The sequence below is a fragment of the Ochlerotatus camptorhynchus genome, unplaced genomic scaffold, assembly GCF_037179485.1.
Source record: "Ochlerotatus camptorhynchus isolate MF236.1 unplaced genomic scaffold, CSIRO-AGI_Acam_v1.1 ptg000371l, whole genome shotgun sequence".
Lineage (NCBI taxonomy): Eukaryota > Metazoa > Arthropoda > Insecta > Diptera > Culicidae > Ochlerotatus > Ochlerotatus camptorhynchus.
In genome coordinates this window covers 1186346-1207880 of record NW_027040859.1, presented here as the reverse complement: position 1 = coordinate 1207880, position 21535 = coordinate 1186346, and the positions used below count along the sequence as shown (strand labels likewise).

The window sequence follows — 21535 nt, the reverse complement described above, 5'->3', positions numbered from 1 at the left end:
ATGATTTGGATTCAGGGAACCCGAATCAAATAAGAATAGTTGCTAGAAATTCACTGGGAAACCATTTGAGAGGTTGGTCAATTTCACCCCATATCAATTTGAGATTTATCTCGTAATAATTAACAAAACATTCAAGGGAACAAGCTCATGTTGTTAGTTGAGATTTGAGTGGGGAGGGGGTCTTTATGAAGTTGTGACCGGCTATGGTATTGGAAAATACGCTACGAGGGGGGAGGGGTTAAAATCAGTCAACAGTCGGCTACGTCATTTATGGATGGACCTCAATATTTTAAATAATTATGCAGGACGGTAGAGTCATCATAGCCTGGTACTGCTTGAAAATTTTCTCAAGTAGCAAATTGCTTCAGTTGAATACCGCCAAAAACTCTGAGCCAGGAATGCTCGAGCATGACTCATAAAGTTTGATTACAGTCTTTTTTTATTAAGTTATTTGATAAGGCTCAAACGAATTAACTTTACAGAGCCGAGGATTCTTGTTCACTATACAATACATCTTAAAACTATAGTCAAAAGGTACATCACCATAAACATTTTATCTTCCGCTATCCAATAAACCTCCTACACCAGAAAGGGAGCCGCTTCCAGTGGTTTCATTGTAGAGCAAATTCGCCAACGAGAGTCAGAGCGCTTCCATTGCAGCAATAGACGCAAAACGTAGTCAGCACTCACACATTCATCACGAAACGGTTGTTTTCCAAAGTCGACGACGCATCGACTGAAAGAACTGCTGATGAAGAACAATGAGGAGGACCACACAATGGTTGCTGCCGAGTAAACAGACGATCGCGTAACACACATTGAGAGTGGTCTGCTTCTGTCGACAGCCGAGTGAACACTGTACATTCTTTTTTCGCCAAAGTATGTTTTATTGGAATTGTAACCCAGCTAAGTAATCAAAGCTGTGCTGATTTTTAAGCTTTCTTCACTGAGGTTTCTGCCTTTGAGCTTACAATCAATAATAAATTATGAAAAAGCACGATTTCTGTGAGATGACAATAATTGACGAAAGTTAAGAAGAGTAACTACATTTGTAGCTTCTGAATGTTTGGCTCCCGTTTGACAGTTAATGGTTTCAAGTTCACAAGCATATTGAGTGAGTCCGCAGTACCCAGTAGCCATAGCCCTAGGAGCTTCATCAAAGGTGACAAACAAGGAAGAAGTGTTAGTTTGTTTACTAAAACTAACTATGTCCATTTTGTTATGGCAAGTTTTGCTATAAGAAATGCTCCTCGTGTTTATTAGCGAAATTCACATCAAAGGTTGATTAATTGCGTAGGAAATCCATTTGGCACGGCATTTGTAATCAGCATACACCTTCCGGTCGTATGAAACAGGTCAAAAACTGCCATTTTTTTTTTTTTTTGAATTTCTGTATGGCAAAATAGTGAACTTTTCGTGAACATTAACGGTAAAGAACTCACCAACACTGGGAGACCGTGAGCTCTTGCCACCTGCGATAAAAACCATCTCGGCCGTAGCCAGTACCTATAAAAATCATTTAAGCCGAAAATTGACGCAACCTTGAAAGATAAACATTGAACATTGAGAAATTGAAACACTAAATAATTCTCGATTCAATTTATCACAAGGCTAACTCTTCTGACTGAAGTGTAATGAAGAATATCCGTCAAACACTTCCGAAAACATTTTTTGATACATAGATAATACATAGAAAATTCATGAAGTCCCCTGGGTAGCAAACTTGAATTAATTTATCATTCATCAGAACAACACTATCAGAATGAACCAGGGAAGCTCATAAGTCCGGAGAACTTTGAGATTTGGGCGTAATTGCTTTTGTAAGCAAACACGTAAATCGCCGATTTCTCGCGAATAAAAGTTCAATCTTGCGAACAAACTATACTAAAATATGGAGGAATCATTCCTCTACCTGTTTGTGGTGTTAGGTTTTTAAATTGAACTTTAATTCGCGAGAAATCGGCGATTGACCGGTTAGTTCACAAAAGCAATTACGCCCTAACCTTGAAGTTCTTCGGAAGTTTTGACAGGCACACCTGCGCAACCATCGGTAATTGAGAGATTTACAACTGACGCTGACGGAAATATCGAGAGCTTCGGAGAAGAGGTATGAATATCACGAAAATTTCGGGAGCTTAAGGAAAGTTCCGTGAATTTTAAGGAAATCCAGACAACTCTAATTTATTGAGAAGTTAAAAGAATTTCTGGGGGAGTAAAGATATCTTGAGAGAGGTCCCGACTAGTGGGAAAGTTTAAAGATCTTCATGCGAATACTCAGACAACTTCGTACATTTCAGGAAAATGTTGAAAACTTCATCGAAGATCTAGAGAAGTTTTTTTTTGTTTGAGAACCTCAGAGTAGTTCTGACGAGAACTTAGTTCTGAGGAAAACTTCAGAGTAGTTCTGAGGAGAAGTTCAAAGTAGTTCTGACGAGAACTTCAAAGTAGTTCTGAGGAGAATTTCATGGAAGTTCCGAGAACCCCAGAGAAGTTCCTTTGGCCTCAGGAAAATTTCGGGAAATTTACGAAATTCCCCGGGAGCACCCGGAAAATATAAGGCCAGTGTGGTCCTGAGTATCTAATATAGTCACCAATGTTCTTGCTTTTGAATTCTCATATAGTTTGGTGTGTCACATGAGGATGTAGATTCAAGTTTCACTTCTCAGGGGGTATATGTAATATGTTCGGATCTGGCCAACGTAGTACCAACAATCAATACGAAACTAACGATTTTAAATTGGCTCACTACTTGACTAGCCTATTGGTCCCAAGCAAACGATTAATGTACCCCATTCTAGTCGAAATTCTACTACTACACAATGTTTGTTTTGATTCGCTATGAAAGTTTGACAGATAAAATGAGGGGATAGTGGATTTTCCCATGTTTCGAGGGGTGAATTGTTTAGCTTGGGACCGAAGAGAGTACCAGAGCTGAGCCAAAAAGTTGAGCACGTTATTTCGGGACCTTCTTGTCTTAGAGTTACCTCTATGGTAGTACTGGGTAGGTAATATGGCCACCAATGATCTTATTTTTGAATTATCATGTAATTTGATGTGTTGCATGTGGGTGTTGCTTCAAGAAGAATCTGACCAGTTCTCCGGGGATTCCCGAAATATGTCCGGATGCGTGGTTCTACGACCTTGGATGATTATTTGGTTCACGTCTAAAAGGTTCTGGTTATCTCAAAATTACAAAAAAAAAAAAAAAAAAATACAACTGAAAACGATGAGCACTTCTCAGGCTTCCGCTCAACCGCAGCGCGTTTTTCCAAAATGTTGAAAAAAAAAGCCTTTTAGTACAATGCCGCTTTTGCCGCAACGCGCTCATTGTAGGTTGTCAAACGGATTTCAGTGTATTGTAAAATTTGCGATTGCCGCTATGCCGCTATCATTGTGTTCAGCCCTTTACTCTCTTTGCCTGCAATCAGATATCAAAGTGCACAGTGAGAAATGCACGCTTTAGGCTATACATCATCCATACATCACAAATGTTCTTCTAATTTAAACTCACACATTCAAATCGGTCTGCAAGTATGATAACGTCCAAAGCGTACCAGACTGCTGTTTCCGTGTTGCTCCCGTTTGACGCGTGACTACTGAAAGTTTCAATTACAACTAGTGGTGCAAACCGCCATGTATTGTGAAAAAATTTGTGGTATGTTTCAAGAGGTGATAGAAAGTCTGCTTGGCTTACATCAGGCATTTGACCATTCACAAACTTGCCACCAGCCACCCAAAAAAGCTCGCTTTTAGGTGCACTATTTAACGAGTTTTTTCATGGTAGTGATATCGACATGCTTAGAAATCAATGCATTAGGGATTAGGCAAACCATTCGAACTGAATTTAATCCTTTTTGAAGCAAACCAAGGTCGAAGATTTAATTGAGCCACACTTCTAAAAATAGTGTATTAATGCTGACTTGTGGTCTGGAGTAAAGAAGTACAGCTATAATGTGACCATAAAGTCTATAAATATCTAAACGCATTTTTTAATTATTTACATCTGTGTCGTGCACAGGTAGCACATGTGGACGCGACGCCACTGCATTATTATTTGTCGTCTTGGTACACCGAAAAAAGTTTGCATGTAGCTTCCATTGGAAATGCACATGATTTTAATCCATAATCAAAATAAATGGAATTAATATGAATTTCACATAACATTTATGCGATCCCATTAAATTTATGTGATCTTGGAAATGAATTTCATCGGCTTCATAATATTCATATGAATTTGTGGTGGGATTTGCTGCTATGTGATCACAGGAAAGCTATGTGAAATTCACATGGATTTCATCCATTAGATATGTGATAAATTTTTTGAGTGTAGGGATGTAACATGATTATTTTCATTTTAAACAATTATAATGCTGTAGCCGGCACCGGTGGTGTAGTGGTAAGCGTGACTGCTTTCTCACCCCAATGGGTATGGGTTCAATCCCAGCCGAGGGCGGTGGGATTTTTCTGAGGCATAAAAATCTCTGGTCACGTCTTCCTTCGGAAGGGAAGTATGTATGTGTGTTGAATGGGTGCGATATCCTACGCAGGTGTGGAAGCTGCCTTCCTGCACATTCGATTGTTGGCAATAGATGGCAATCGATGTCCGTCGGTGATTGGCACTAGATTGCGGAACAGAGACCGACGTTAAATGAAGGAAAGAAGAAAAGAATTATAATGCTGTTCCTTTTCACATTCAGATCCATGGAAGATTATTGCCTTATGCAGAATTGATGAAAATAGGTTTGCTCCCGTACTTGCTTTTTTGCTTTTGCTGTAAGTTATTGTAAGAAAATAATACAGCGTTCCTCGATTTGCAAGACAGGTTGTGTCGTCTACCCATCGTCATTTCTCAGCAATATTTCAACCAATTTAGCCGATTTTTTGTATGTGATTAGGGTCATCCTAATACTAATACTTGTCATCCACAAAAAAAAGCTCCATTTGTTGAAAGACTGCTATCGCGCAAATCAGTGATTCCTGTATTATTTTCTTACAGCAACTTTCAGCAAAAGCAAAAAAGCGAGTACGGGAAATAACTAATATCGAGGGTTTATGCTCTGGGATCGATATTACTGAAAAAAATCTTTTTCTTGTCAAAATGAATTAGATTTTTTTTGCTTTTGCCTACTATTCCCAAAGGCAAAATTTGGGCCCACTACCTCATTACTGTTTCATTTTCTCATCGAAAAACTATTTGTCGTATGTAATACCTTGCTCAGTCGATAGCAGCACTCCTGAGATGTTAGTTAACGGGAATTTTGAAAGAGTTATCAATCTCATTGAAAATACAACCAATTTTTTGTTCACCAAACCGAAACCAAACAGTTTTAGTTGCAACCAACAATATCTACACTACCCATAAACGCATAACAGCCCATTTGAATAAGAAATCAAGAAATCAAAGATATGACTGTTAAGGCCCAAGCGGAAGCAGAACGGCAGCGGAAAAGCCCGATCTGAGTAAGCCTACTTGTCTGATTGAAAACTAGTTACAACCAAATCGACTTCGGTTAGGCATCTTGATGTCATTTATGACAACTGTCAAATTTGCCGTTTCCGGTCCGCTTCCGCCCACGTTTGCCTTTATGGTTTTATGCTGCCTATAATCGCATATCAGTCCCATTTGGATTTTCGTAAATTTTGAGATAACAACGCTATCCATTATCAATTGGCATCTACTATCAAGTCAGTTTGTCCCATAAAGCAAAGTAATCGCTTATCAGTCCCATCCATAAATTCAATCGTCCAGAAGTGAAGTTACAGTTCTGATTTTCGAGTTGCCATATTTTTCGCTTATAAAACATAACATGCAAGCTTCAATGCAGCTGATTTTAACCTTAGAAATATATTAATATATTTACTATGATTTTTATAATATTAACATGAGAATCGCACTTCGTAACTGTGACAGCCATTTTCTCAATGCCTACTTATTCCATATGGGACAGATATAGGATTATAGCGAAGACAACATATCAAGAAGACTGACAAGCCTTTCATTTTCTCAAACAACCAGTATGAGACAAGCACAATCGAGTCATCTGCCACCCAAAGGTAAATGCTCCTATAGAAGGTTACATCCTCAGAAGCAGTGGCGTCGCCTTAACCTCAATCTACCTGTACACCAAATCTCAAAACATAAACAATTATCAAAATATTGCTTGCAATGGATAGATATCGAGTTAACTAGAAGATTAAGTGTATTTTCAACCGATTCGAGTATGAATATGGCATTAAATCATTTTTGAAAGTTGGTGCACAGGTAAAAAGTGCGGCTACGCGACGCCACTGCTCAGAAGAAAGGTTTTTGTATTTGCTCATTTTTCTATGCGTTGCTTCCACCTTCGCTCGAGCGCAGCGCTACTGTGTCTGTCGCATGGATTCAGCCAAAGTTGCCAGTCTTCTTGATATGTTGTCTTCGATTATGGGCGTTAGGTACATAGAATTTCAGCTGCTGTGATTTAACCATATGCGTTAATAATTATCCGACCACCACTGCACATCGCACTGCTGGTTAACGCGGACTAGCTCGGACGGTGACTAATAGTTTGCTGAAGGTGTTTAAATAGTGGTAGCAATCAAGAGCAGCTGGATCGTACGTGTATTATGTAAATCCGTAGTGTAGAGTACAGTTTTACACACTTCACGCATTATCTGTAGGCTGATAAAAACAGTTCGAGTCCAAAGCGATTAGAGCTAATCGGTGTAATGGTGCATATGCCTCGGTGTACGCAACTTTGTAAGTATTGTTATCAGAACAGCAAATACAGCTACTCTTTGAACAGTTTGAACAGTGGCGATGTCGATCCGCGCCTTGGAGTCCTTGTCGCTGCCTGCTCAAAGAAGGGGCATCGTTTGTCACGTGGTGGTATTGTAGCGTGCAAAAAAAAAACAGGCGGCAGGCGGGCGGTGGGAACATCATCTCAGGTTGGCGCTGTGCCAAAAATACCATGATGGTGGGTTGCCTGAAAACTGACCACGTAAAAATTTGGTCGGTTGGTAGGTATCGAGTTTGACTGATTTTTTTGGACGTAATTTTTGAAAATGTATATGGACCATATATAATCGCTGACACACTTCGCTGCTCTCTCCGATTCACCTTTCTTGAAAATACATTACATTTTGAAGAATCAATAGAAATAACTGTTTTGATTAAATCGATCTTTCATGGACAATGCAAACCTTCTGACATATTAAAAAAAAAAAACAATGTAAGTTCAACTTGGCTATGCTTGGACGATAAATCTATGTTTAAAACTGTTCCGGAAATAAACTAAATATTATAATGTTAATTACTTGCCACGTATTTAACGAAATCTCTTCAACAATCCCTCATTATTGATTGAATTTATAACATTTTTGTAGTGTGGCGAATTAGGAACATTTTGTGTCAAATTAAAAACATAGGCAAATTAGTGCGCCATTATTAGGCAAACGATTTACGATATCAAAAGTAATAAGTTCGTCCTGTTTTATATGTTTCCCCTATTCTTAGATATTTCAAATAGTGGCAAGCAAAATTTCCAAGAAATAAATGTGTTGATTTTTTAAATAAACATTAAATTTGATTGGTAGGTACCACAATGACATTTCTTGTACATAAAATATACAGTAGATGTTTTCAAACTTGATGTAATTGCCGTTCGGTTTGTGTATATGCTTGATTGAACATTGTTATTGATGTACATACTGTGCAATGTGTCTCAATTAAACCGTATCCAACATTCATTAGCCACACTCGAGCTCCATTAGTTGGGTTTCGCGCGAATTTTGAACCCCATCCTTCATCGTCGTCCACCCCGCACAACGCGACCGATGATGACGATGTGAAACAGCGAAATTGAAGCGGTTTTGTTTACTGTTTCCGAACGCCCGAGTGGTTTTATTTTTAATACATTACATCTGTTGCTCCAAGCTCTTGGTTCAAAAAACGAACCAACAGAAATCGTCAAACAAATCGGCCGGTTCATTAATGATTTTTACCCGTTTCGTTCTCGCGATTGCAGGGAGGAAATAACGCTGGACACACCGTCGTGGTCAACGGAAAGGATTTTGATTTCCACCTGCTACCCAGTGGAATCATCAACGAACGGTGCACATCAATTATCGGTGAGTATAACCAAAGTTAAATGAAAATGTGAACGTCATATATATCGATCTAATAGTTTGATGAATGGTCTGAAAAACAAAGTTTCTCTTCGTTTGAGACTGACAATGGCAGCTTTGCATTAGCAGCACATGAAGGTCATAGCCAAATAAGTTCTTCGTACCGGGCGACCGGTGACGTCGAACGGCGATGTAACCTTCAACCCTTGTTCAGGCCTTTTTGCGCGCCTGATTTATTAAATATGGCTCAAAGCGAAGAGAAGCATTATCGACCAAATTTTTGCGGAAACGATCAGATTGGTCTACGAAGAAAGACACATACACACACGACTCACTGGTTCGTTATCTTCGAAGGTTGTTGTCAAATAAATTATACGACTTTTTATCATGCTGCGACTTTTCACAGAAACCGCAAATTGACGAAATTCAAGGCGAATTTTGACCTGCGTGACTAAAACGAACTACGATGCATGCTACGAACTACGAACATCGTGGAAGTTTGTTTGGATTGGGTCTTGTTTCTGAACATTTCTTGGAACGGTTATGCCTTTATTGAATTATATCGTGGTTATCGGGTAAACTATCGCAGCTTATCTTTTGCCTTCGGAATTTATTTGATTCGCTGGCTGACAATCAAATAACTCTTTCATTACGAAATAGTAGGTAACTTTATCAAAATTTGGCAGTCATGAATTCTGAAGGATTTGATGCTACATGGGTTCCCATCCATCACGAAATCTGGAAATTTGAAATCAATCAATCACATAATATTATATTCACCTTTTTATACATCTGTTTACAACGTTCAAATTATGCCTTTAACTACTGTGGTAATCTATTAAAAATCCTCAACACGACAAAAAACACCACTCTCTTTTCTTATTTTCCCTTGGTCGCAATGTGGCCACACCACAGAGCGAACGTCTTTTAGATTTTGCCGTGCAGGCGAACCAGCCCAGACTGAAAGCCTCCTTAATAAAGAAAACTTAACTTAACTTTTAGATTTTGCCGTTGAAGATAGAGAAGCAGATTCATCATCTCCATGTAGGCCCGATCGTGCTTGACATGCAAGTGTCTGAGACCGCAATCAACGAACTAAAAAAACGAGATGAATGGTCCCGAAATAAATTAAAAAAATTAATTTCTGCACTTAGTACTAACCGGGTTCATAAGATTAGTCGGGACATCGTAGAATACCTTGTCCTAGTATGTAAAACATCAAGATCTGATCTCCAAGCATTTTGAAGAACCAAATAAACCAACATGATACTATCAGGGTGTCTATCCAACCGGGAAATGCAGGAATCATGTTGGAAAACCCAAATCGCACCAGGCAAGATCACATTGTGAATTTCGCGAAATAAAGCGAAGCTGATCCGGCTCACATGGAAGCTGCTTATCACAATGCTGAGGAAAAGGGAATCTTCTCAAAGTTTAAATCGAAGGAATCGATGCGTCATGCCTTGAAATTTAACTCAGAAGATTTAATATTCCATTATGCGGCAGAGGTACGCATGTCGCAAGCTGGGAAATACATCCAATATGTGCGTTAGTGCTGGAAAGTTAAACGTGTCATCCGGGAGAAGTTTCCAACTGACCTGTGCTTCGATATTTACACAGGGGTACGTGGGGTATACATCGATGTGATAAATTAAATTCCCACCTCACTGCATTTCCTCAATCGGAATGGCGATAATAAGGATAAATGCGTCCTTTGTAAGACGGACGGACACCGGGTGATTTCCTGCCCCAAGCGAAAGACTCGGAAGAAACCAGAGAAGCAGCACAACTGAAAATAAAGCAGCAGTAGTGTATGCTGGAGTCAGTGCTGAGATTTGTGATTGTCATTGACAGACTTTCGCGCGATATTGACAAAAATTATTTTTCACATAGTCACTGGCATACTTGATCCTCAAAAAAATCTTCGTCAAAATCTCATTCATTTTTTCGTCAATGACAAAGATTCACCTGGTCACAAAAAGTATAATTTCGTGCATTCTGTGGCACATTATTGTTATCCAAGCCGTTCAGGACTTAGATGCTTGTTCACTTTAACGACTCCATGTAATTGTTTTGCTCAAGTCATTTAATTTCGTTACAAATTTAACTAGTAAAACAATCTGCACATGTTCGTCACTGACAGCATTGTCAATGTCAATTGACATGGTTTGCCTTGAAGATGACTGTTAGCTCAAATGAGTGACCAAAGCAGAATTTTGAATATCACCGTGTATTGTCGATATTTTGCAGCACTGGCTGGAGTAGTTGCAGAAGGTACTTACTTACTTACTTTAGGGTCCTGTGTACCACCAGCGGTGCAAAGGGCCAACGTGAAAGACTTCCATCCTGGGCGGCTGCTCGCTTTTGCCTTGATCTGGGCCCAGGTCAGATTCCTATCGACTTGCTTAATTTCCTTATTGAGGATCCGCCGCCATGAGCCCCTGGGTCTGCCTCTGCTGCGATGTCCTGCCGGATTCCAATCCACATTTGTGCGGATAGCATGGGGTCAGCTTTGAGCATCTCTGCTGATATGCGATCGACCCCTGGAGCCTTGTTGGATTCCATGCTTCGGATAGCTGCTTCAATCTCCTGCAGTGATGGGGCCTCGGAATTGACGCGAGTGATGCGCCGCACCCTAGGCGGATCATGCCGAGATGTTGATGGCTGGTTGGCCGTCGAAACTTGAAGAAGTTGTTCGAAGTGCTCAAACCAGCGTTTCAGCTGGTCAGTGGGGTCGGTAAGCAATTGTCCAGTCGTGTCCTTCACTGGCATCCTCGGGTTCATCCTTGCTCCACTCAGGCGTCGTGAGAATATCGTAGAGGAGGCGTATATCGCCAGTGTTTGCGGCTTTCTCCCCTTCGTCGGCCAGGGAGTTCACCCACGCTCGCTTGTCCCGTCTGCAAGAGCGCTTGACTTCCTTCTCTAGAGCCGAGTACCGTTGACGGGCTTCGTTCTTGGCTCCTCTGGTTCTCGCCCGCTCTATCGCGGCTTTTGCTTCTGTACGCTCCTCAATCTTCCGCCAGGTTTCATCTGTGATCCACTCTTTCTTCTGGGTGCACAGCTCTCCCAAGTTGTTCTCGCTTGTTTCTATAAAGGCATTCTTGATGGCCGTCCATTGTTCTTCTACGCTGCCACCTTCTGGAACGTCCGCAGCTCGAGTCTCAAGTTCTTCAAAAAAAGACCTTTTTACCGCTGGATCTTCAAGTCGGCGTGTGTTGAACCGCCGCCCGTGTCTCTCCTCCCGTCGCTGGATCCGCGCCATGCGTAGGCGGATTTCACCGATTAGAAGGTGATGGCCAGACGCGATGTCGGCGCTGCGTTTATTCCGGACATCAAGAAGGCTCCGTCTCCATTTTCGGCTGATGCAGATGTGGTCGATCTGATTTTCGGTATGTCCATCACGGGAAACCCACGTGACTTCGTGCACTGGGGAAGAGCGAGCCCCCGATCACCATGTTGTTATTGCCACAAAATTCTGCAAACAGCTCACCGTTCTCGCTCATTTCGCCGAGACCATGGCGTCCCATGACACGCTCATAGCACAAACGAAGTGACAGACGACTAACTGGCGAAGAAATCCATTAAAATAATGTGGTTCACTGTAATAGAATTTTCTTGGAAGCTTGTGCCATCATCCACCAGATGGGTTAGTTTTTTTGTTTTGATTTGAACAAAGTTGATTTTGTGTACAATGATTCTTTGACAGTGTGCAAAGAGTGTATTATTTTGTCATATTTTTATGCATTTCAGTTTTGAGTAGAGCGAAAGAGATAGAACCAAAACATTCTAATACATTTGGTGAAAATGCTAGTACAATCCAGTAGTAGTGTTGCCATGTGGTACAATCCAGTAGTAGTGGTGTTGCCATGTGGTACACTGAAAAATTGAAATAGCAGGTTAGTCACCAAAGTTTTCGAGCCGCTCCGTCTATCACTTCGTTTGTACTCATAGTCCGTGTTGTCGGAGCCGATCTTCGCATTGAAGTCGCCAGTGTAGATCTTGATGTCACCCTTTGGGACCTTATCCACGACGGCATTCAGTTGACTGTAAAAATTCTCCCTGTCCTGCAGCTCGGCAGCATCGGTTGGCGCATAACATTGGATTATGGTAAGGTTACGAACCCGGCAACGATTATCCTCTCATTAACAGGCTCCCACTTGATGAGCGCAGCATTTGCCTGGACGCTAAGTAGGAGACCAACTCCACGATGGCGGGGAGCGTTTTCACCTCGAATATCAGTGTATAGTAGTGCCTGTCCCGACGGCAGTTTGTGTTCTCCAAAGTTTGGCCAGCGAACTTCACTCAGTCCCAGGATTTCTAGCTTCATGCGTCGCGCCTCGTTGGCGAGTTGTGCCAGTTTACCCTGCTGGGCTAACGTCAATACATTCCATGATCCAATTCGTGTCCGTTGTTTTGCGCTAAAAGTCGTTGCCGTTATATCAGTTCGATGTCTTTCTCTGTTGGTTTCTGTAACAATTGTAAAGGTTTCAGAGACAGTAGGTGGTTGGCCTAAGGTCTCCTATCCGTCGTGATGGGGCTGCCATCTTAGGTGTAGCTTCCGGGGAAGAGCATTTCTTATTCAGCCGCTGGATGCCAGTCAGACGCTGTTTGAGGCGCACCTCCATGGTGAACAGACGCTCGGGTTGGCGAAGCATTTCCTCTATCACCGTGCTATGGTTACCGCGCCAGTGTTCGCGTCGCACCTCCTCACTCTGCTATTGTCGGATTGACAACATGCCCAGGCTACGCCAACCAGCTGTGTCCATGTTTCAGCTGGCAGTCTTTTGTGATCATATGACTCGTGGAGGCGTGAGGTAGGAACAACGACTACAGAACGGAGAAAGGGTTGGAGGTGGTGGAGGATAATGGGGTCAAAATGGACGCGACTACCCATATACGCGAGAAGAGTAGTGGATAACAAATAATATAAATGACTTCCATACACAGCAGCAAAAACCCCGGTCCAAAGAGGAAGAAGAACAGCCGTTCAGAAAGAAGTACTCGTAGTAATATGTATTTTGAATACATTTTTTTTTATTCCATGTTACTCGGCTTCGTTGAGTTGTTTTTAGAACATTTGAGCCTTCCAAATAAACGAAATGAAAAGAAGCCTATTGTTGTGTATGGAGGTCTCCATGCACAACAATAGAATCCTAATACTTCTAGCGTATCGCAACAATAGGATTGCTTCCGATACGTTTAATCTCGCCAGACTGCATAGCCAAAACATTCGTATAGGTATTGAGATTTTCACGTCCGGTTGTATTGGTGCGATATGTGAGAGCGTGTTAGTGAATATCCGAGGAAAATATATAACAAATCGATGTCAAACTAACTTTGACAGGTCTACTTTCATACATTTTTTAGGTTTACACACTACAGCGTGTGCAAATCGTGCGACGCAGTGGCAGTCTCAGCATGAGGTTGTTACGGAGTGGTCGGGGTTGCACGTTTAGGTCAATTTGCCTCAGGATAGCCTCACAATCTATTCGTCCCTGTAGAGTGTCGGAGATAATCAAAGCTCTGCTGGTGTCCCTTCTAATCCGGAGAGGTTCAAGGTTTATCAGTTGGCAGCGACTCTCGACAGCCGAAGCGGATCTCTCCAGGGCAGTCTACGAAGCGCAAAACGAAGAAAGCGACGTTGAACAGATTCGATTCTCTCGGTACCATTGTTGTAATTCGGATTCCAAACCGCAGAACAATAGGTACTCAAGCGTCGATCGTACGAGGGAGCAGTAAAGAGATTTTAAGCAGTAGACATCGGTGAAATTCTTAGCTATCCTGAAGATGAACCCTAAAGTCCTAGACGACTTATCGATGACATAAGAAATGTGTTGCCTGAATGTTAGCTGTGAATCCAACCAGTGATGGCATTATCCTCACTCAAATGATTTTGTTTCGCTCTCAAGGGCTCCCAATATCACGCATGATATTGGAATAAAATATCAAGCATGATATTGTTTTACAAGCTCCTTTGATATTGCGAGACCATTCAGAACATGTAAAATTGCAGCCACGAGTTGACTTACCACAAAAATGATTCCTTTGCACATCGTTTTCTTAGAAAGAGAAAACATAGTTTGCTATCTTTCTTTACGCTTCACAGATGGTAGACACGAAGTTACTACTGCCAGCAGTGATGGAAGTTTCGTTTTGTGTTCGGATGTACAGCTTGAAGCTCAAACTCAACACAGTTTGGTGAGAATTGTAGCCGGGGAGTTTTGTTAGCATGATATCATAGCAACCGTATCACAGCTTGTAATATCATCGGCTGTTGTTTGCGTTTTGAGTTTTTGGTTTACGATACTCAAATGAGATTATGCACATTGGTGAGATTAGATCTTTTGATATTTTCACAACACTGAATCCAACACCACACCCAGGTCTTTCACCTGATTCACGCGTTCGAGTGTCGTTCCAAGCAGGTCATAACTGAATACAATCGGTTGCTTTTTTCGTGAGAACGTTATGGCAGAGCACTTTGCTGGGTTCACTACCATTCGATTTAAAGTACACCAACTGGCGAAGACATTAAGCTGATGTTGAAGATTGTGGCAGTCAGCGATCGAGCAAATTCGTAAAAATATTTTGAGGTCGTCTGCATATGATAATCGAGGTCCTTCGATAACCAGATTCACGTCGTTGAAGTAGAGTAGAAAAATCAACGGTCCCAGATGGCTTCCCTGCGGTATACCTGATGTGGCAAAGAAGCTAGCTGATTTGCAATCTCCTATAGCAACCATAAGTTGGCGACCAGTAAGATACGAACGGAACCAACTCAAGAGATTACCGCACTATTGCGGGAAGGTTTTCCTCCGGTCGATGTGGGTGCATTCGTTGTCGTCTGTCATCGTATTGGTGCGATGCGTGCTGTTCCACTCATACGTCGTGTCCGACGCTTATCCGTCCGTTGCTCAAAAGCAAACGACGAAGAAAACGATTTGGCAAGCATTTTTATTTTAAGGTTCAATTTACTTTGATGCTTTTTGGAAAATTTCAAAAGCAGTTTTTTCCGACGCATTATTTCAGATTGCAAAAAGCTCGCACTATTCGATTCCTTTTGATATTTTACACAAAATGACGCGAGTTTTCTGCAATCTAAAAGAATGCGTCGAAAAAAACTGCTTTTGAATTTTTAAAAAATGCATCAAAGTAAATTGAACCTTAACTGTCTTTCTCCTCCCTTCCTTTCATTGGTGAAATGGTGAGCGATAAACCGAGCATTAAGCTCGCTCATGTGAGCATGCGCAATGTGTCGTTTGTTTGATTTGCGCTTTATTTTTGCGTCCGTGTTTGGGATTTTTCGTTACATGTCTGAATTTTGATTTATTTTTAATGTGACCCCCAGTATAGAAACTAAAGACGTGTCCTACGTCAAAAAAACTGTACGAAAATTTACCGAATAACGTAAGGTTGCCATTAACCGCTCAACTTTGCTTCACCTATATGTGTCTAAATACAAAATAGTTAATGCAAATCAGAAATAGGAAAAGCTTTCAACTTTATCTTAATTACCTAACAATGTCGTTGCAAATCTTCACAGTTTTTTTTTATTTTTTCTAAAATTCTGTTCATATTTCCCGTGGAGTTCTCTTCAGAAGTTCTGAGTAAGAATTACCTAGAAATTATATCCATAATTACTATTACAGTACCCGTTAGATTTTGACACAGTTCATTTGGATTTTATGTCCACAATGAATGGAATGACCAAAGTAGTAGTAAACCATCAGTTTAGTTTCCAATTAACCGATGGCTTTGGGACGGATCGCTCTCTATAATTTGGTACAATTCCATACCAAATTAGAGAGCGAGAGATCCAGCCTACATCACCGGTTAATTAGTGTTCCTACCCGGGATCATCCTGAGAAACTATTCCTTGAAAAATCTACCAAAACTAACGTTTCCTGATTCCCGGGAATTCGATTCGGGTTTCTTTTTTTTCGCAAAAGACATGCTAGGTATAAATTTAAAACAAAAAAATAAATCACACCCAACGGGAAATCGTTTCCAGAAAATTTGCTTTATTTTCCCGGACGTAGTCGGAACTTTCAATGAGAGGAAACTTTGAAAGAGGGGAAAACATACGAAGAGGAATTAAATTAAAGTTGGAAGGAGCTTTCGCGGGCAGTTGAAATAAAATTATCGATATGAAAAAAACAGCCTTGTCTGAAAAACTTTTGATGGAAGATAGAAGATAATTCGGACAGAAAGCAAATGCTCTTTTGGATGAAGTCGGCAGTAACTTTCGTTGAAAGTTTAAAGAAACTTTCAAAGAAAGTCGGAAGAAACTTCCATAACAGTCTGAAGACACTACCAAAAGAAGACGAAAGACTGGGGATTTTCAGGAATGTCTCAGAAGATTTATGAGAAAAGTCAACTGTAACTTCTCGAAGAACTTCCAAAGAAGCTTCCAGTGGGGATAAACCTTCGAATCTTTCAGAGGAAGTCGAAAACTATACTTCTGGAAGAACTCAAAAGAAAATTGAAAAAAGTTCCTGGAGAAGACGAAGCTGGAGGAAACAAACTTCTGTAGCAATTCGAAAGAATCTTCTAGCATAAGCCAGAAACGGTTTGGGACAGTTAGAAGAAACTTCTAGGAGGAGCCAGAAGCATCTTCCGGGAGAATGTCAGAAGACAAATAGTGCCTTGCAAGGCCATGGCGATACTTGAAACAGTTCCTGCAAATGCTGGAAAAAACTTCCGGGGGAATACAGAAGGTATTAGGAGCAATTTGCAAAAGCAATTGGAAAAAAATCTTTCGATTGTAGTTGGCAGAAGTTTCCGGGAAACATAGGATAAACTTCCAAGCGATATAAAAAAATAAACTTCCGATGGGAAATCAAATAAAAACTTCCTGGAAGTCGGAAGACAGTTCCATGGGAAGCCAAATGTATACACGGATAGAAATCTCCTTATACCTTTTGGCAAATTTCTATTGCTGATTATTCATAAAATGTATAAGTCAACTAATAAGCAGACGCCTTGCAAAAAGTTAATGAAGATCATGTGTCAAATGAAATGTATAAGCGGTCACAAATACCTTTTATGCATTCTTATAGGACCTATGTGGTTTGTCTCATGGAATGTATAAGGCTGATGTTTTGGCAAAAATGTATAAGTGGAACTCATGAATAAAATAATTGATTTTCGTTTCGTGTACGGTTCATACAAATTTCCAAAAAATGTATGTCTACGGGGGGTTACAAAACCTCTAAAAATCGGTCTACGTAGTTTATGAACAGCCCTTTTCTACTCTAGTGTAGTAAACTCTTTCTACACAAGAGCAAGGACACGAACTCATTTAGAATTTATATTACCTTGGTTTGGGTCTCACCTCGTTTGACAGCTCTGATCGCCCGTTTGACCGACCGAATCGGACAAATCCAAATGCTACTGTGGCATGTCGGTTCGTCTGTGCAATCGCGTCATCTGCCGCTCAAAGGTAAATGCTTCGAACGAATTTGATAGCAAAGATTACACCCTTAGAAAAAGGGTTGTGTATTTACTCCACCTTCGCCCAAGCGCAGCGCTACTGTATCGGTCACTTGTATTCTGGCAATGTTGTCAGTCTTCTTGATATGATGTCTTCGGTAAATACCAGGCATCATATACAGGTATTTCTATATTTCAGAACAGCAATTCGGACAATTGGCATTCATCCAAAAATGACATTCGATTAAAACGAAATACATTCTTTCATATGCACTGTCACGTGACAATAGAACGATGGGAGTGACGCTGACTCATTTTCAAATAGATTTATTTTCTAATGACAGAAAAAAACGCATTCCATATTAATTTAAAAGCTCCACATCTAGAATATGTATCGTTAACTCTGCCTAACTTAGCCTAGTATGTGCCCGTGTTGTTCATACTACATCGATTGGTTGTAAACTTCTACTACTACTGTGTTACCACAACACGCAAGTCATAGAGCGCAATCGTTCTGTCTATCGAATAGTCACAGCATGGTTAACAATCAACAATTGCCGCCTTCACAACAGGCCAGCTAACTATAGATCTTAATTAGTTTTAATTACACGTAAAATTATCTTATACGGTACGAACGGGCAAGACTGAATGAGTGAGTAACAAACAGCTCCCCGTGAACTTGACCTTGGCCGCCAGTAGAAACAACAGCGAAATGGTCAATGGGTGGCATGTGTAGTATACACATAAATATAAATTAATATCTGACCGGAATGCCCCAAATACGAGAAAAGAAAAATACCGAACTAAATGTTGTTGGCAGTCGTGATCCTGACCAAAATTAGCTGCTGTCATCGATTTTCGTAAGACGAGCTAGCAGTACCCCCTCTCGCTCGTCGTCTTGTTGCTGTTGTTTTGAAGCAAAATAAATAAGATAGATGGGCTAATGACTGCACGGGTTTCTTTTTTTATAAATGAGCGTGAAAACATTGCTGACATTATTGATTAGTTTTTGCGATGGGGTTCGCAAGAAGAAAGCTCAAGTGGTTGAAAGGATTAACATAGATACTATGAAAATTATTAAAAATAAATAAAACATAATATTCACCATTAATTTCAGGAAATGGCGTCGTAATTCATCTCCCAGGCCTGTTCGAAGAGTTGGCCAAGAACGAAGCTAAAGGTCTCACAAACTGGCAAAGCCGGCTGGTCATTTCGAACCGCGCTCATTTGGTGTTTGATTTGCACCAGAATGTCGATGGTCTACAGGAAGCCGAAAAGGGCGGTAAATCACTTGGAACCACCAAGAAGGGCATCGGTCCATGCTACTCCAGCAAAGCCACCCGAAATGGTATCCGTGTGTCGGATCTTTTGGGAGATTTCAAGGTGTTCAGCGAAAAGTGAGTGCTGCTTGTCGAGTGTTGTATTTTTTTTAAATCAGGGACATTTTTAACGACTTTTTTTTTATCATTTCCAGGTTCGAATCTCTAGTCAACATGTATCAGAAACTTTTCCCGAACTTTGAGGTCGACGTTGCCACCGAACTAGACAGGTAAGCGATCGTTTATATTGTTTGCCCAATCTATATTTCCCAATCCCCAAAAGCAAGCTTCTTTGAAAACCGACAGTTGGTTTCTCTTTGTTTGATATGTGTATTTCTAGGTTCTAAAAAGCTTACGATTCGGTCCTGAGTTGACTGAATCTGTGGTAGCAAATAGGGTATTCAATGAAGGAGCACCTGATTCTCGAAAGAAAAAAAAAGAATGATTGATAAATAATAAATAAAAACCGTCGGTGCTCCTGCGGGTTTCATTCCTCCTTCCACACTGTGTGTGACCATCAATCTCTGTGTGTGACCTCCGAGTGGCACGAACTAATTGGTCGTTACGAAACGCTTCTTTCACAGATACCGCGACTATGCCGAACGGTTACGACCGATGGTGCGCGATACCGTTTCGCTGCTGCACGCCTCACTCAAGGAGGGCAAAAGCGTCCTGGTGGAGGGTGCCAATGCCGCTATGCTGGACATTGACTTTGGTACTTTGCTCGCCGCGCACAGTGTTGTGCGAAAACTTTCAGATCACGTCCTATAACCACTATTCGACTTTGTCCCCTTCTCCATCCAGGTACCTATCCCTACGTTACTAGCAGCAATTGCAGTATCGGTGGAGTACTTACAGGATTGGGGCTGCCCCCGCAAACCATCGGAGAAGTGATTGGTGTGGTGAAAGCATACACTACCCGTGTCGGTGATGGACCGTTCCCCACCGAATTGCATGATGTAAGTTGTAGTTGGAAACTTCCATACAGCAAAGACCACACTTCTATGTATTTTTTTTTGCTTTCAGGAAACTGGAACACTACTGCAGAAGCGTGGTGGTGAAATTGGTGTCACCACAAAGCGAGTGCGCCGGTGTGGCTGGTTGGATTTGGCACTACTCCGGTATACTGGTATGGTGAATGGCTACACCTCGATTTGCCTAACCAAGTTGGACATTCTGGATACGCTAGAGGAGATTAAGGTGGCTGTGAGGTAAGTGACTATTTATTGCTCATATTCACACACAAATCTACGCATCATTAATCATTAATTAGGTTACTGTCCCTAATGTCCGCCTAAGTGTCCCCAATATTAGGCCCATACATTTTCAAAGGAAAGCAATTCTTGACATTTTTTCTAAAATATCCATATGTATTGTCCAGATGACACGTTGTTACATGAAAAAATGAAGAACAGGAGACTTTTTATAGATGGGCCCAATCTTTAGATCCATAGGCTAACATTAGAGCCATTTCCCCTGTAATAAAGTAGGCTAGATGCACCAGCCATGACTATGCATGGTAAGTAATTATGGCATATGCAGGGTTGTTACGGCAACGCGTATTCAGCGATTTTTGCGATTATCAGATTTGTTATCAGATTACTTATGGCGCGAATGCGGTGCGGATTTGCGTATCATATGTTTGTTCTGGCACGAATTTGATGCGGACTTGCTTATCAGATTCGTTCTATCGTGTTCTTGCGGATTTTATTTCAAATTTCTCGTAACAACCCTGCTTTTGAGAATTCCAGAGTGCCTATGAAGCATTAAACAAAGTTCTGTCCGCAATGAATTGCCCATAAAAGCATAACAGCATAGAATCAATTGTCCTGCATTTTACACTGTGCATTAAAAGCCACATGTTTTGTTCAGAAAATATCGTGAAAAATACTAAAACTAGGTTTTCCCATCCATGAGCCTACGGAGGAATACATTTCAGCATTTTTTTTTCCTGCTTGAACATATCAGCCCCTTTTTATGGGCAATGAAGTTTTGAAAAAAAAAATGCAAAACATAATTTTGCAGGGAAACCGGGAAATCGAAGTTACCAAGAAAATCCGTGAATTTCGATCCAAAAATTACTAAATCGATTGAAAAAAAAAATTGAACCACTGAAAATTTTTAAGATTCTTGTACTAGACTATTATTATTATTTAACTTTATTAATGAGGCTTTCAGCCTTGGGCTGGTTCGCCTCCACGTACTAGACTAGATTTCTTTTTTCGAAATTATTTTAAGAAGATTTTAGTATGAATCTTAGCGACAACACCAAGGTATTTCAGAGAAAATTAAAGGGAGTTTTGGTAAGAACTCTTAGAAATTTTAGATTTTAACTCCAAGTCATTTGTGTGAGTTCAGAGAGGAATTTTTAAGTAGCTCTGTGGAAAATTCCAAGTCGATTGTGAAGGGGATCCCAGGATCCGTGAAAAATATCAAGGAAATCGAATTCGGCCTAAGTGTCCCTAATTTGGGCCCATACATAAATTCAGCAATCGACTATATTTTCAATAGCAACCAAAAATATCCATTAGTACCGTCCCAATGACGCGTTCATCTAGATACAATTGATAAATAGCAGATTTTCAGCGATGGGCCCAATCTTAGATCCATAGGCCAACATTAGAGCCATTTCACCGACAATTCCAAATTAACTCTGAGAATAAGCATTTTAAGGGAAT

At 40.8% G+C, this 21535-nt stretch overlaps 1 protein-coding gene across 2 annotated transcripts in view; it reads left to right on the top strand.

Annotated features, from left to right (window-relative positions):
- The window catches only part of AdSS (adenylosuccinate synthetase), a 50952-nt gene that overhangs the window by 23677 nt on the left and 5740 nt on the right, over positions 1-21535 (top strand). For both annotated transcript variants that reach the window (XR_010518401.1, XM_065232725.1), the window contains exons 2-7: positions 8007-8109; positions 18656-18935; positions 19013-19087; positions 19442-19572; positions 19662-19816; positions 19884-20068. Coding sequence is in view for 1 of the 2 variants with exons in the window: in XM_065232725.1 (XP_065088797.1) it covers positions 8007-8109; positions 18656-18935; positions 19013-19087; positions 19442-19572; positions 19662-19816; positions 19884-20068 (929 nt within the window). In the remaining variant the exon portion in view is untranslated. The remainder of the gene's footprint in view (positions 1-8006; positions 8110-18655; positions 18936-19012; positions 19088-19441; positions 19573-19661; positions 19817-19883; positions 20069-21535) is intronic.